The sequence below is a fragment of the Mesoplodon bidens genome (genome assembly GCF_964165515.1).
Source record: "Mesoplodon bidens genome assembly, chromosome: 11".
Taxonomy (NCBI): Eukaryota; Metazoa; Chordata; class Mammalia; order Artiodactyla; family Ziphiidae; genus Mesoplodon; species Mesoplodon bidens.
This window is the reverse complement of record NC_138167.1, coordinates 36,973,150-36,988,332: the sequence shown is the minus strand read 5'-3', so window position 1 is coordinate 36,988,332 and position 15,183 is coordinate 36,973,150. Positions and strand designations below refer to the sequence as shown.

The 15,183-nt window shown below is 46.1% G+C and overlaps 1 protein-coding gene across 2 annotated transcripts in view; it reads right to left on the bottom strand.

The window, feature by feature from the left end:
- The window catches only part of PPM1H (protein phosphatase, Mg2+/Mn2+ dependent 1H), a 270,221-nt gene that overhangs the window by 38,167 nt on the left and 216,871 nt on the right, over nt 1-15,183 (bottom strand). For both annotated transcript variants that reach the window (XR_014017051.1, XM_081249010.1), the window contains exons 7-8: nt 7,829-7,892; nt 4,251-4,358 (exon numbers count right to left, since the gene is read on the bottom strand). Coding sequence is in view for 1 of the 2 variants with exons in the window: in XM_081249010.1 (XP_081105136.1) it covers nt 4,251-4,358; nt 7,829-7,892 (172 nt within the window). In the remaining variant the exon portion in view is untranslated. The remainder of the gene's footprint in view (nt 1-4,250; nt 4,359-7,828; nt 7,893-15,183) is intronic.

Sequence of the window (15,183 nt, the reverse complement as noted above, 5' to 3'; positions counted from 1 at the left end):
GGCTCAGCAAACCTGGCGGCCGCTCTTTGGGTTTGGCAAACTCGAGATTTTTCCAGTGCCTTGTGTTCAGCGAAACCAAAAATGTGTTTGGCTAGAAACGCTTCTCTAATTTTTAAACCCCTGTGCATTTTTTACGTAAATTTGATCCACATGGTTTTGATTTATTTTTATTTAACTCATCAAGTCAAATTAGGAGCTATGATGATGAATGGGAACAATGCTGATTTCCAAGAAGATTTTTGAGCCTTTTTTCTTAGAACTAAATCACATTCCACCCCCCACATACACACACACATACCCCACTTCCTTGCAACTGTTAAAACTACCAGCCTGAGCTGAGTTTGAAATTTAGAACCCAAATGTGAAATAAAGATCCATGCTTGGCAAAGATGAAGCGTAGCAGGGGAATGTTCTTAGGAAGTCACGGTTAGAAAGCCAGGGTAGGCTTGGGGTGCAGGTGGGGGAATAAAGGCAGCAAGGGAGCCAGTTATTCCTTATTAGATGGTTTAAATAAATTTACCCGGCTTTGTGGGCTCCCAACAGAAGCCCCTTTGCTGTTTCTCCAGGGTCTGACTTTATCACTGCCACCCAGGGAAAAGGAGTTTCTGCCCCAAGACTGGGGATGTGGGGTTCCCCTGTACCCATCTTTTCTTCTGCACTCCTGCATCGGAGCTGATTCAAGCTGCTCCCCCCTCTTCCCTCGAAGCTTCCTCCCCCTTTCCTGGCTCTGGCTAAGGCCTCTCCATCTGGAAGCATTTAAAATGTACAACAACTTTAATCTCGTGCAAAAGAATCTTGAGATTTACACTACATACCCATTAAGCTAAATTATAGGTACACAATCTCATTTTGCACAATTCTGTCTGGCCTAGGGTGGCACACACAGAAGGCCAGTCCTGTCTTTCCCAATTACTTTTTCTACCACACCATCATTTTCTACAACTGCAGTCTGAGGCCGGCCATATTTCTCTGAGGAACTCTGGCCACTAAGGTCCCAAGACAGAGGTACTCTCTTCAGAGCCCCTTGAAACAGTACTCAATGGGTCCCTTCAACACTATCCAAAAAGATTTCCTTGAACTCAGCCTCCCTCTCCCACAGAGCCTGATCGAATTGGACAAACTGAGTACAAGGATCATCTTGTTAGTTAATAACTATACAACCATGGGGGAGTTAATTTACTTCCTTGGATCTCAATTTCCTGGTCTGTAAAATGGGTATAAAAACCATACACACCTCACAGAATTGTGAGGATTAAATGAGATGCTGCACATAAAAAAAAAAAAAAAAGAAAAGAAAAGAAAAAAGAAAGAAAAAAAGTATATTGTCCAGCCCAGACTTCCAGACAGGTGACATGAAGTTTCTGATCAACCAACTGGGATTTTTCATCAGTCCTCGGGGACTCTCCCATGCTTGCCCAAGTTTTAAACCTACAGTCTCTTCTTGGGATCCACAGGAGCACAGTGATTGGAAGATCTATAACCTAACTGCATAGAGATCATTCTTCTGAAAACCAAACCAAACTTCTCACCTTATATAGAAAATGTGTGTGTGTGTGTGTGTGTGTGTGTGTGTGTGTGTGTGTGTGTATGTGTGTATGGGGGTGGGGAGGGTGAGAAGGTTTTCACTCTCCTTTAAGGAGCAAAATGGTTATTAGTGTTTCCTGAGAAGCCCTCACACCCCATATAGTCACACTGTACCTGTGTTTTTTGGAAACCAGAAAGGTGACAATACCATTTAATATGCCTGATCAATGCCTCCCTCCCAAGGGGGAAAATACAGATGTCCATAGTATTGGCTTGGCCAAAAAGTTTGTTCGGGTTTTTCATACGACGTTACAGAAAAATCTGAACGGATTTTTGGGCCAACCCAGTATTTATTGGTTTTCTCTGGCCAGGAGGAGTTTCAGCAGTAATTCAGGGATCCTTCTGTTGGCCAGAATAGAGGGATCCTTCTGTTGGCCAGAATAGAGGGAGCAGGGATCCACCAACTTCCAGGGACCCTTGGACACTTTATATCATAAGGGTTCTTACCATGCAAAATTGCTATGAAGGCGGAAAGAGAGACATCTGCAGATGGTAATTATTATTTCCACCAAGCTGACCTCACTTGATATCCTGGGTGAGATCAGGAAATGTGCGTATCTTTCACGCCTGCTATTTACTAGAGATTTCCCTCTCTTAACCTCTTAACCTCCTGTGGCTAGATCTATTTTAGATGTCAGCCTCAGCAATAAAGGACTCTAAAGGAACTAGCCCTGCTCACAGCCCTGCCAAAGGGGTAGGCCTGGGTGCCCGATGGTGCCCATTGCTGGCTCCAGAGTGGACACAGTCTATAGGCTGGGAAGTCACTTGTGACCTCGTAGAAAAGGTGAGTTGGGCCAATGAGATTTCTCTCTGGGAACGTGCAATTGGGGGAGTCAGAACCTGGCTGTCTGGTGGCAGAGACATATGGAGCATGGCTGGTCTCAAGGCTGCCTGGATTCCAGAGCCACCTTCGCTTTTTTTGTTAGTTAAAAAACCATTCCTGAAGACAGGAATGGTTTTATTTTATTTATTTATGGGGTCCACAAGGGTTCTTCTTGTGGACCCCATAAATATCTCTTCTGACATTATTAAAATAAACACCTCCTTTTTTGGAGTCAGCATGAGTGGGTTTCTGTTTCCTCCAACAAAAAGAGCCTTCGCTACAAACACAGCACCCACCCTTGGGAAGAACATGCAGACGGAGCTATGTCTAAACATTCAGGGCATTTCCAGTGCGAGGCACCGTTTCAACAGTTAATTACATGGTATGCAAATACCGCTGGTTCCCCACTCACCCCTCCCTGGCTCTCCTCTACTGTACAAATTACAAACATTTCTCTCACTCTCCCAACCTCCTTTGCAGCTAGGGACGGTCATGTGACACAGTTTTGGCCAATGAGATGCAAGTGAATGTCTACTGGGACAGATAGGCCGTCCCCTCCTTCCTGCCTTGCATGAAAATGTTATGCTTGGGGCTTCTGTCACCATCTTGCAACTACGAAGGAAAAAAAAGCAGCAGAGGTGTCACCGCTGGCACATTGGAGGTGCTGCACCAACATGAACAGCCACCAAATTCCAGCCTTCTTGATATGTGAGAAAATATACCCCTAAACTACTATTACTTAGAGTTTTCTATCACTTAGAAACAATATCTTTTCTAAATGATATACCTTGAAATAGCACTTGACATTGTTTCCTGTATAAGAAAAATGATTTTTTAAACCAAATATATGACAACTTGTTTTTCAGTTAACTTCTCTAGACATCAACTGAATGACATCAGCTTTCTAGGCAATTAAAAATCTAAGAGGGGGGCTTCCCTGGTGGCGCAGTGGTTGAGAGTCCGCCTGCCGATGCAGGGGACACGGGTTCGTGCCCCGGTCCGGGAAGATCCCACATGCCGTAGAGCGGCTGGGCCCGTAAGCCATGGCCGCTGAGCCTGCGCGTCCGGAGCCTGTGCTCCGCAACGGGAGAGGCCACAACGGTGAGAGGCCCGCGTACCGCAAAAAAAAAAAAAAAATCTAAGAGGGGACAAAGTATATACACGAACCACCATGCTTCAAGGCAGAAAGTGAGAACGCTGTAAGAGGCAGCTGCTCTGCGTGTATCTGGAGTAGGAGACATGACTTCTGGTTGGGGGAGGGGAAAGCAGGAGGAGCATTTAAGTTAAACTCTAGAGAAAAAAGAATTCAGATGTTTGGAGACGGGGAGGAAGGGCATATGAGGCAGAAAGCATGGTTTGAGCAAATATGGGAAACTGAAGGTCACATACAAAAAATAGCAAGTTCATTCTGGCTGGTGTAGGGGAACAAAGATCAGATTTTTTTTTTTTTTAAGTTAGACCAAATTATAACAAGCCTTGAATGCCAAGTGAAGGAGTCTGCGCTTTGGTCTCTGAGCCTTGGGGTGTTGTTGAAGGTTTCTGAACAAACAGGTGTCAGAGTAGTTGTTTAGGAAAATTGGCCTGATGGCAATATGTGGGCTGGATTGAGAAGGCAAGGAATGCCACTAGGGGCTGTGCAGCCATCTGGGCAGGAGGCCATGAGGGAGGAACCAGCACAGTCAAAGTGAGAAGGGAGTGGGGAAAAGAAACAGACATGAGAGACACTGAAGAAGTACATGTGACACAAGCTGGCTACTGTCTGGATATGGGGTGTGAGTCATGGGAAGAATAATGTAGAAAACATGCTCTTGTACCAAAGAGAAACAAAAACCTCATGCGGTACCTCTGGAGCTGAAGACAGGAATGGTTTTATGTAGATGTTGGAGTCATGCACCTTCAGGTCATGGTCCCCAAGTCCCCTGGTCACTCCAATAGTCGCCATTACTCGGGCCTAGGAGTATAAGCAGAGGGTCATCAGAAACACTCACACACAGAGAGAAAGTATTCTCACCACAGTATAGCTGTCACGGGCTAAGAGAGAAGCAGTCGTTTTCCGGTTCTTCCTGCCCCTCTCCGTGCCCCTGGCTGCTAACTTCTGTGGGTACTTGTTTCCAAGGAAGGGCCCACCAAGGTCACTGGCATACTTGAGGAGCGGCTTTTCTAGCAATTATCTTAATCTCAATGGACTGCTGCTGCCGCATTTCAAATTTCTTTTGCAGAGACTAGAGAGAAGGGTGTCCAATAAACTAAACACAATACATCTGTGATGTCTACAGCTACTGAAATCAATGCAAACTAAATCCAACCATCTGCCCATCCCCCCATCCAGCCACCCACCCACCCATCTGCTATACATCCATCCTTCACGTGTTTACTGAACACCTGCTACTACGTCTCTAGTTCTGTGAAAAAAGATGTAAAAACGTCAGAGGCAGATCCTGCCCACCGAAAGCTCATATATTACACTTTATGGCTGGAGAAAATAAACCATTAGCAACTCTATAACCTGTCCTGCTAACATCTTCACAAATTCCATCTGGGTGAAAAGGAACATGATGTCACTTTGCTGTAAATACACAGACACCTTATAGCTGAGACCACACCATCTGTAGCTTTCTCTACATGGTTGTCCCAATGCTTTAAGGAAGCAATATGATTAAACTAATGCCTACACTGTCAGCCTAATGGTCTCCTGGGAGGCCACAGATTTGATTTACCCAAACATTTATTGAGTGCCTACTATGTGCAGACACCATGCTGTGGGGGACAAATATCTAAGGCCTGGTCTCTCCTACAAAGGAACTTGGTAAGGGAGGCTAAGAGGTACATGTCTAATTAACAACATAGGGAATATGGCTGAGTGCTGAAAGACACATGAACAATGGGTTATATGAGTTCAGGGGAGGTAAAAATTCTATTAAGAAGTTTCCCTGGAGCGGGGGGCACTACATTTTTGTGCAGAAAGATATCCAGCATCAAGACAGGTAAACACAGAGGGATGGAGTGAAACTCATTCTGGGTGGACTGAAGCCCACTGCTCTAACACTTGGGTCAGCAACACTATACCTGGTGTAGTGTCATGGTTCAAAGACCTGAACTTGAATCCTCGCTCTAATGCTTGGGTAATAAGAATAACTTATAAATGCTAAGGCATGAATCTAACACATTACCGTATATCTTCATCCTACTTCCCCCAAAAAGCTGTGGATTTTGGAGCTGGTTTCACATCAGAAGGTGGGCAGGTTTACCGTCAAGTGGAAATGAAACCGTAACACATATTTCAAAGGCAAGAATCAAAGGGGGTGAAATGCAGACACAGGAATGTGAACCTGGGGACCTCTGGTATGGCGCTGCTCTGCTGGGGGCCTGGCTCAACTCCCTTCTAGCTGAGACGCGTTCAGCTCTAAACGTGGACATTCTGAGTCCGTTGTAGTCCTTCTGCTCTCCTTCCTGCTGTGGCACCTTCTCTGGTTGGATGTTTTAGTCCAAAGAAATCTGATATTTCTGCTAGTTACTGAACTTGTTTACATGTCCCACACAAGTCCTTCAAAGCATTGGCAGAAATCAAATGAAAAGTAACAGCAGTGAAAGTATTCTGAAACTTCTGGGGAGGCGTGTGCAGAGAGGAAGGAGAAAACGCCTGTAAAGCATCAAGACAGAACTGATGTGTTGTAAAGCTTTCTCCAGAGATCACGGACTCCCAGGACAGAGGAGGCATGCTACTTTGGTACAGGGCATGCCTGGAGCACACTGACGCCACAGTGGCTTTTCAGTAGGTCAACAGGTACAATGACTGAACTTGTCAGCTACATATCACAGAACTGTCAAGCCCTAATTAACTGAAATGCTGGAGGAACATGATGTCCTGGTGAATTGAACTTTGCTAAACTGGGAAAACCCTTGCTCTTTTCAATCTTTTTGCTGGTCATCTTTGAAGAACACATTTATCCATTTTCCTGTTGTACCAAGGAGAGTATACTGAACATAACTGAATAGCTTATTAAATACTCATGCATTTACTGACGGCCTGCCATGTGTCAGGTACCAGGCTGGACAGGTACTAAGGATACAAAGGCAACAGGATGTGGTCCTGAGCTTACTGGGACTCACTGGGTAGCAGCAGGGTAATACTGAGAATTTCAGCGCCGCAAAGAACTGCAGCTGCAGGCGTGGATCACTGGGCTGAGTGATGTGCATTGATGGCGCCCACTCAACAGAAAGACACACGGAACCCTACCAGAAGTAGAGCTCTACCCTGTCATGATTCTCAGCCAGGGATGGGGCAAGTTAGTGTGAAAAATGGTGCATTTATTGATCAAATAGTTGTGTTTCATTTCCCTCCATGAAATGTCTCCTTCCAGTGACATCACGGCTGGGCTACACTGAGCCCCAAACCTAATCCTGTGTGTTCCCTTTCACAAACACACACGCACGCAGGCATGCACACGCCCACACATACACTCAAGTTCTGCCCATGAAGGCCTCCTTTGGTTTTCTTATGAGTCACTTCATCCTGATAAAAGCTATCAAATGCTGAAAAAAATTTCAGTTGAAGATTCTTTTCAATGTGACCACATTTTTCACTTCTAATTGGAACTCTCAGCGCCTAGTTGAAATGTATTCGCGTTTGGGGGAAGAATGCAATGATTCAGAAGGTGTTTGTTCTTCCTGGGAAGTGGCTTCAAAGCTCCCTCATCTCTGCTCCAGGACTGCAACCCTCTCCAGTCTCTGCTCAGAGACCACTTTCAAATCAACAGCCTTCCTTCAGCTCAACAATGTTTCATTCTGACCGAGGCCCGGGGAGCTGCTGATGGATGGTCTTTGCTATCTCCGCCTGCGATCTGGTCCATGTGATCCTACAGTTTAATCAGGGTGAAACTTTGGATCCCCTTTCCATGGGGCAAGTGGAGAAGCCACCTTGCAAAGCCTGAGCTTCCGTGGTGGGATGTGAGGGCACCAGAAGGAAGTGGAGGGCCATGGCTCCACATCTGGTACCACCCCTCGCCAGCTGCGTGACTGCCTGAGCAGTTTGAACCTCGGAGTCCCAGCTGCCTCATCTACCAAATGGGCAGAAGACAGCCAGCTCTGCCTGCCTCGTGGCTTGTTGTCAGATACCCAAGGAGATGATGTATGTGCAAGTGGTCGTGTTTAAACACTGTGAAAAGTTATTCAAATGGATTGAGAAGGGGGATGTGATTTTCACAAAATTGACTTTAGCCCCTCATGCTCACCACCCCCGTCCCCCAACCCTGCCACTCCTTTGGGCCCTCAAGACAGGAGGCCTGAAGGATGATGGAGGTGATATTCTTTCAAGCTGTCAAGGCTATAAAATCATGAGCTGCTGAGTGGAACACACAGATCACCACGGGCTCCGTGGAGACACAGCCTTGTTCTCTCAGTCCGGGGAGGGCACGTGCCTACCTTCTTGCCTTCTCCATATATAAGGGGAAACTTCAAGTCATCATCCTCAATGGTTTTGTATGCCCTGTAGGGGGATAAACAACATTAAAAAAAAAAAGGTTTGCACTCAATTAGTGACCTGCTGCCCTGACACAGGCCGCCAGGTACTTTATTTTCCCTGAGATTCCATCCGGGTCACCACACTGCTGACCTCTTTCTGTATAAACAGTCATTCTCCCTACAGAGGGTGTGTGTGTGTGAGGGGGTGTGTGTGTATGTGTGTGTGTGTGTGTGTGTGTGTACACATATTTTAACAAACCAGAAAATACCAAGTCTTTACAGGCTTGAAGAGAGAGAAAATGAGCTGGCATATTCACAATTAGCGAGCGGGGGGTGATAGGTTCCTGTCTTAAGCATTTAGTGTCCCTGCAGTAATGAAGCTCCCCAGCAGCAGTGTCAGGATTCTTGTCATTAATCTGGAACTGTGAGAAACAGCAGCACTCAGCGATGGATGGGGGGGGGCGGGGGGGGGGGAGGAACTGCTCCAAGAGCCAGTTCTCACCTTCGGGGGTTGTTTACACCAAAGCAGCCTCGTACTGGAATGGCTGGAGAAGGAATATTTAGAGCCTGCTTGACCTCAGCATGATATTCAAGGTTGGCAGAAAATCCTGTTTCACGATCGCTATTAAATGGCCATTCGACACACAGAAAGAAAATCCACTTTATGCTTCAGTGGTTTATTCCAGACATGGTTGTCCAGATGCCACGACACAGGCTGGCCAGGCTATGGTGAGAGAGCAAACGAAGGCCACATCTTGCGATTCTGCTCACAAGGAAGTTAAAAAACAAGCAAGCAAACGTGGTACCCAATTACTAGCTGTATAACCCTGGGCAAGTAGCTCCACCTTTTTGGGTCTATGTTTCCTCATCTGTAAATGAGGGTAACCACACAGGATATGAAGAGCTTAGCACAGAGCCCGGCACTTAGTAAGTACTCAAGAAGCAGTAGCTATCGCTAGTATTTTGTAGAAAGCGAATACGTGGCACCCCAGTCCCCCTTTCTGCAAAATGGGGACAACACTGCCTATTCAATTCCTCAGAGAAGTGGTAGGACGACTAAGTAACAGATGGGGTAGGTTCTGCTAGGTTAGAGGCTAGAAGCAAGACGCTTTTCTCAACTAATATCTCCTGAGTGCGTGAAAAAAATTAATTTGTGACGTGCCCCCTGGTCCTGGATATATCTAGGCAGCTTGGGAGTGAACCTGACATCAAATTTACGAAGGAGCTTGATATACAAAAGAATGCAACCCAACTGAAAAAGGGCTCAACCTCAAAGCTAAAGCAGGCACGTCCTTATTTTCCAGGAAGTTATTTGGTTAAGTTCTTTCCCAGAGGGTAGAGGAACAGTGAAGTTTGGGCACTGGACGTGTCTGCGCTTGAGTTTAGCACTGCTTTCTGTATAGCCCTGGGCGAGTGGATAAGCCTCTCTGGACCTCAGTTTCCTCTTTAAGCAGAGGCCAGAAAATCCTGGGCTTGTTGTGAGGATAAAAATGGGCTGGTGAATGTGACGAGCTTAGGAAGTATTTAGCCCAGCGCCTGGCACATGCTGAGAGCTTGATAAAAGCTAGTTGCTCCTGCCACTGCCATCAAGTGGGCCCAGCAGTATGCCATGAATTGAATTTTCGAAAAAGGAACCATACTATTTCCTTCCCCCAAATCTACCAAATTAACACAAGGTGGAAATAGCTACTTTGACGTTTCTATACTGCCATGAACTATTTAAGACACTGTGGTATCCAAGTCACTTGGGGACCAAACAGAACTATTATTAGAATACACTCAGCTTGGGGATTGAACGAGTTTGTAGACCAGTGGTTCTCCATCTTGGCTGCATATGGAATCACCTGGGGAGGCTTTAAAAATCCTGATGCTCAGGTCACATCCCAGAGCAATTAAGTCTGAACTTCTGGGGATGGGACCCAGGTACCAGGAATTTTTTAAAAGCTTCCCAAGTGATTCCAGTGTGCAGCCACGGTTGAGAACCACTACTATAGACCAAAATCATTAGCTAACATTCAAAATCAGTTGAGCAATAAGCTCCCTGTCACCTTGACCCTAAAGATGACAGACTACATGGCTCAAGGGAAAGGGGGTAATGGCTTGAGAAAGGCTGTGTAGCGGGCACAAGCAGGGCTTGGGGACCGAAGGGAGGAAGTGTGGAGAGTAAGAAGACAGGTTCAGAGAGAGAGGAGGATGCAGTGGGGACGGTCCCCAGGGAGGGGCTGGGGCCTGGAGATCCAGGCACAGAGTCTGGAATCACTCGTGAGGCAGAAGGTGGCAGCTCTAGAATCAAGGACTGGAAATTACTTAGAGCTCAGTGGAGACAGGCTAAGAGCACTCGTAACAAGCTTGAAAAGGCAGCAAAAAACTGTCCTCTGACTCTACCATAAGCCCAGGTAATCGAGTTCTCTCAGGGCAGAGAATTTCAGGAGAGTGAAGTCTGTGTCACCACAGCTCTGAAAGGCAAACACTCATCTTGGAGTTGTCATCCACAGGAACAAGACCACCACAAGTGCTAACATTACATTTTAGCCCCTGTTTCTTCATCTTCAAGAACAACAAAAAAATTGAAAATAGAAAAGACAGCTCTGGAAAATAAAGGTTTATTCTGTTCCTGCCATTGTTGGTTTTCAATCAAATACGAGCCCCCTCCCCTCCCCTCCCAACAAATGACCAGGGTGAATAACTACAACTAAAGAGAGACAGCGGAGCACCGTCCCCTCCGCAGGCCATCAGAGTCTGAAGCACAGCTCATCACGTGACGGTCAGTGGACTTACCGCCACGGTTAAAGTCTTCAATAACAAAGAGTAAAATACTCAAGAGTTAAAACTGGTCACGTGATTAAAGACGGTATAAATCAGTGATAGCTAATAATAGTGACCGCAGCTGTAACGTACTGAACAACTTGTACAAGGCCAGACACTGGGCTGGGTATTTGCGTACCATGTCTAAAATCTCTCAAAGACCCCGCAGTGTCCTATCTGACAGATGAGGAGACCGAGGCTCAGAGAGGTTACGTTATTCTCCCAAGGTCGTATCCCATGTTAGCGGCCCTTAAGCTAAAATCAAACTGTCCCAGAAAACACACCAAAGAAATGTGATGTCAGGGTTTAGCTCTGCAGGTTTCTCATTCTAGTTGAACAGTCTCAAATGAGACCACTATTGCCCACCTCTCAGTGGGTAAAAAGCAGGCAATGATGGGGAACTTTTGGCAGAAAAGGAAGGGGAATTTTCTGTGTGAGGCAAGAGAGCAAAAGGTGACCATGAGGGGACAAAACCAGCAGCTGTTCCCCAACGCAGCCTACAGGGAAGTTGTGGAAGCCACCGCTTCCCAGGTCATTTTACCTGTGGCCAAGGAGTCTGACGGAGTCCTCTCCGACAGACTGCAGGCCTCCCTCAATCTGTCTTGCAGCTTAAGGGGCCACCTCAGTTTCTGCTGTTCATATTACAACCATAGTCCATGTCTAGGCTGTGGGCTTGAATCTGTACGCTTCCCAAGTGTCCTTGGCTTCCACTCCTCTCCGCTGGGGGAGGTGAGAGGATAAGAGAGGTTGGAAGCTTGAGAGCTCTAAGACATAGACGTACTTAGGTCCTAAGATGAACAGATAAAGTCTCTTCCTTCACATCAGATCCTATGGTTTCCGAAATCCTGATTAAATTTTTTTAAAACTCCCAAAACAGGGAATTCCCTGGCAGTCCAGTGGTTAGGACTCAGCGCTTTCACTGCTGGGGTCCAGGTTTAATCGCTGGTTGGGGAACAAAGATCCTGCGAACCTCACGGTGTGGCCAAAAACCAACACCCCCCGTCAAAGAAAAACCTCCCCAAATAGATTACTCACTAGTTTACAATAATATAACTGACCAGAGATCATATTCAAATAATTACTTGTTACAAGAAAGCAAAACTGAAAGGCTTAGGAAAGATATTTAGACTCTCATTGGGGTCAATTCCTTTATGAATATTTATGAGGCCAACTGACACAAGGATGAGATGAGAAAAAAAAAATGCAAGGCTTAAAAAGTGCTAAATAGGGCTTCCCTGGTGGTGCAGTGGTTGAGAGTCCGCCTGCTGATGCAGGGGACACGGGTTCGTGCCCCGGTCCAGGAAGATCCCACATGCCATGGAGCGGCTGGGCGCGTGAGCCATGGCCGCTGAGCCTGCGCGTCCGGAGCCTGTGCTCCGCAACAGGAGAGGCCACAACAGTGAGAGGCCCGCATACCGCAAAAAAAAAAAAGGGGGGGGGCTAAATAAATTAAAGGGCTTTCCCTAACTCCAGGCGGTATCCTCAGAAGTTTCCATTAAACATTTTTAAAAGTAAGTGTAATACTTCCCCTTGCAGCGTTGATTCTGCAAAGCTGAAAAGACAAGGTACCATTGATCTGGACCCACTGGAATGAGAAGCTCAGCTCTGGAAGAGACCAGAAGGCCACTAAGTTGGCTGTACCCCAAATGAAGGAATCCCTCCTTCAACACCCCTCACACTGGCCCTGGCCTCTGTCATCGAATGGGCTGCTGTATACACTCTTTGTCCGAGGAACTTTACAGGACTAACTTTGCAGTGCCACTGGAGAACAGCCCCGGGAAATTCTTTTTTTTTTTTTTTTTTTTTTTTTTGCGGTACGCGGGCCTCTCCCTGTTGTGGCCTCTCCCGTTGCGGAGCACAGACTCCGGACGCGCAGGCTCAGCGGCCATAGCTCACAGGCCCAGCTGCTCCGTGGCATGTGGGATCTTTCCGGACCGGGGCTCAAACCCGTGTCCCCTGCATCGGCAGGCGGACTCTCAACCACTGTGCCACCAGGGAAGCCCGGAAATTCTTTTTTAAATGGACCCAGTCACCCATTGGTGTGTTGGTCTGTCTTCTGGGAAAACATGAAAGAAATCTAGTCTTTCTTCTACTTCAGAGCTCTGCAAATATTTGAAGAGAGCTATCTCAAAGTTTCCTCTTTCCTAGTCTCATGAACTGTCCTTCACAGGACCTGAGGCACCATCCCTAACCATCCATTCAACCAGTTTTTATTAACTGAGCACCAAATACTGTGCAAGGGGCCCTCTCGGAGCCTTCTAGTTTGCCACAGTCCTCAAAGAATGGCACTCAGAACTGAAAACACTTAAGATGTGGTCCACAAAAGAATGAAATGATTACTTCTTTGATTTAGACCTTGCTCTTTTTTAAATTACTGCAGCTTATATTGGCAGTATGTGCAGGTACACATCTCTGCATGGTTTAGGATCATATAATGAAACGATGAGTGAAAACAAACAAACAAAAAACCCAACCAAACAAAACCCCAGTCAGTCCACAAGAAAAAAGACCTAAGAAGGTTTCTTGACTCATCATCTTCCTCTAGTTTACACTTACGCAATGAATATTTTACTTTGAGTGGAAAACTCCATTGCCCTTATTATCTTGCTAGTTTCAGTCCATTGTTCCAACCCACCAAGGGACATCTGAATCCATATCCTTTCATCCAAAAAAATCAGCTCTCCTTCTCTGCTATGTCACGTTAAATTTGATAACCAGCTGTGCCATCTTCATCCGGGTCACTGAAGGAAAAAACCAACAATGCTAAGCAGAACCAAGCCATTAGAGACCTTCCTCCAGGTCAACCTAACCATACAAAGGGTATATCAACATTTTTTGAAGGCAAGTGGATGAAAGTAAGTGCAATTTGAAAAATCGTGTTCTTGTCTGGTGGAAACATAGAAGACAGACTCAACAGTAGAGGGCAGACAATGAGATATCCATGTTTAAATGACTGGGTGGTGGGGCAGGGGGTGATTTAGGACTAAAAAAGGCTGAAAACACTGATCCAGTGAGACACTGTCCTCATGAATTTTAGACTCTTTGGGTATAGCTCTCAGGCCATCTATGAAGCAACTGAACTGCTGTCCACACAGTATTTCTCCATCTTGTCCAAAGACTAAGAGAAGAAACCATCAACTTTCTTACAAAGTCAAAATACATCCATGTACACTATTGCCACGATCAACCAGCCTAGACACCCTATCAAAACGTTGGAGATTGCTAATTGAGCTTGACTTATTAGTGAACCCAAGTTGTTCCACAGATTATACCACCTCCAGGGGATGCTGATCCTTCAAACTGCTCTCACTCCTAAGGCAAGAGAGAGGCACCGATTGCCCCCTCATCAGCCTGGCCCTTCCAGACGGCAGCTCTCCTTCTGCCACTCCATCTGCTCCCACACCCCTCCCTCCCCTTTCAGGGCATTCTCCCACCTTCCCTGAGGACTTCAGTTCAGGTTTACAGATTGCTTTCCCATTCTTTCCCCTGCATGTTATTCTCAGCAACTTTACAGGTTGTGATGGTGCTTCTGGAATCTTGACCTTACAACTCCTACCTACTTCCTGATGACCTTCTTCACTGCTCCCCATCAGCACCTGGTCATAAGGGCTGCATCAAAAGCATCCTCTCCTCTGAGATTTGCACTCGAAGTCACCTCCCCTCTCACTCCTTTGCTGTGGCTCTCAGGCCAGGTCCCCCGCCACCCACTCAGTCCCGCCCTTCTAACTACCTTCTGGCTACTCTTGTTTCTGGATCCAGCCTCCACTTGTGGCAAATGTTTACAATATTTTTCTTGCTAACAGCGTAAAATGCCTCACCTTCTTGATCCTCTAGTAAGAAGGAAACACAACAAGAGTTGAGTATTTTGTCAAGTCACACCATCTTCTTCGGCCTACAGCACTGCAATTGCCTCATCGGGCCTCCCTGCAATAATCTAGGCAAGAGAGGATGGTGCCACGGCTACAGTGATGGCAGTGAAGGTGTTGAAAACTGTTCAGTTTTGTCCTTTACCTCTATTCTCAGAGCAACCAGAGTAATTATTTTAAAATGTCAGATAACGTCATTACCCTACTCAAAACCCTCCAATGGCTTTCCCATCATACTTGAAATAAAAGCCAAGTAATGAAATGACCTTCTTTAAAAATCACTCCCCACCCCCAAACTTCCTATTCCCCTTCTTTGCTTTCTTTTTCTTCAGGCATCTCCTGCCACCTAACATTTTAAGTATTTTACTTATTTTGTTTATTTTCTCGACTGCTCCCCTGTGCGTACTGCCCCCCCACTTAAGTTCTCTGAGGGCGGAGATTTTTGTTTTGCTACCTGTGGCATCCCTGGTACCTCAAAGACTGCTCAGTGTATAATGAGTGCCCAACAGATGTTCGATTAAGGGAGCAAATCAGCGAATACTACTTACTCCAGGCAGTGGATTTATTCTGCCCTGTCTTATTTTCTTGTTCTTTATGTATTCACAAAACAAAAGCAAAAAGTCTTGTTTTCAGCGGCTGCTTTCT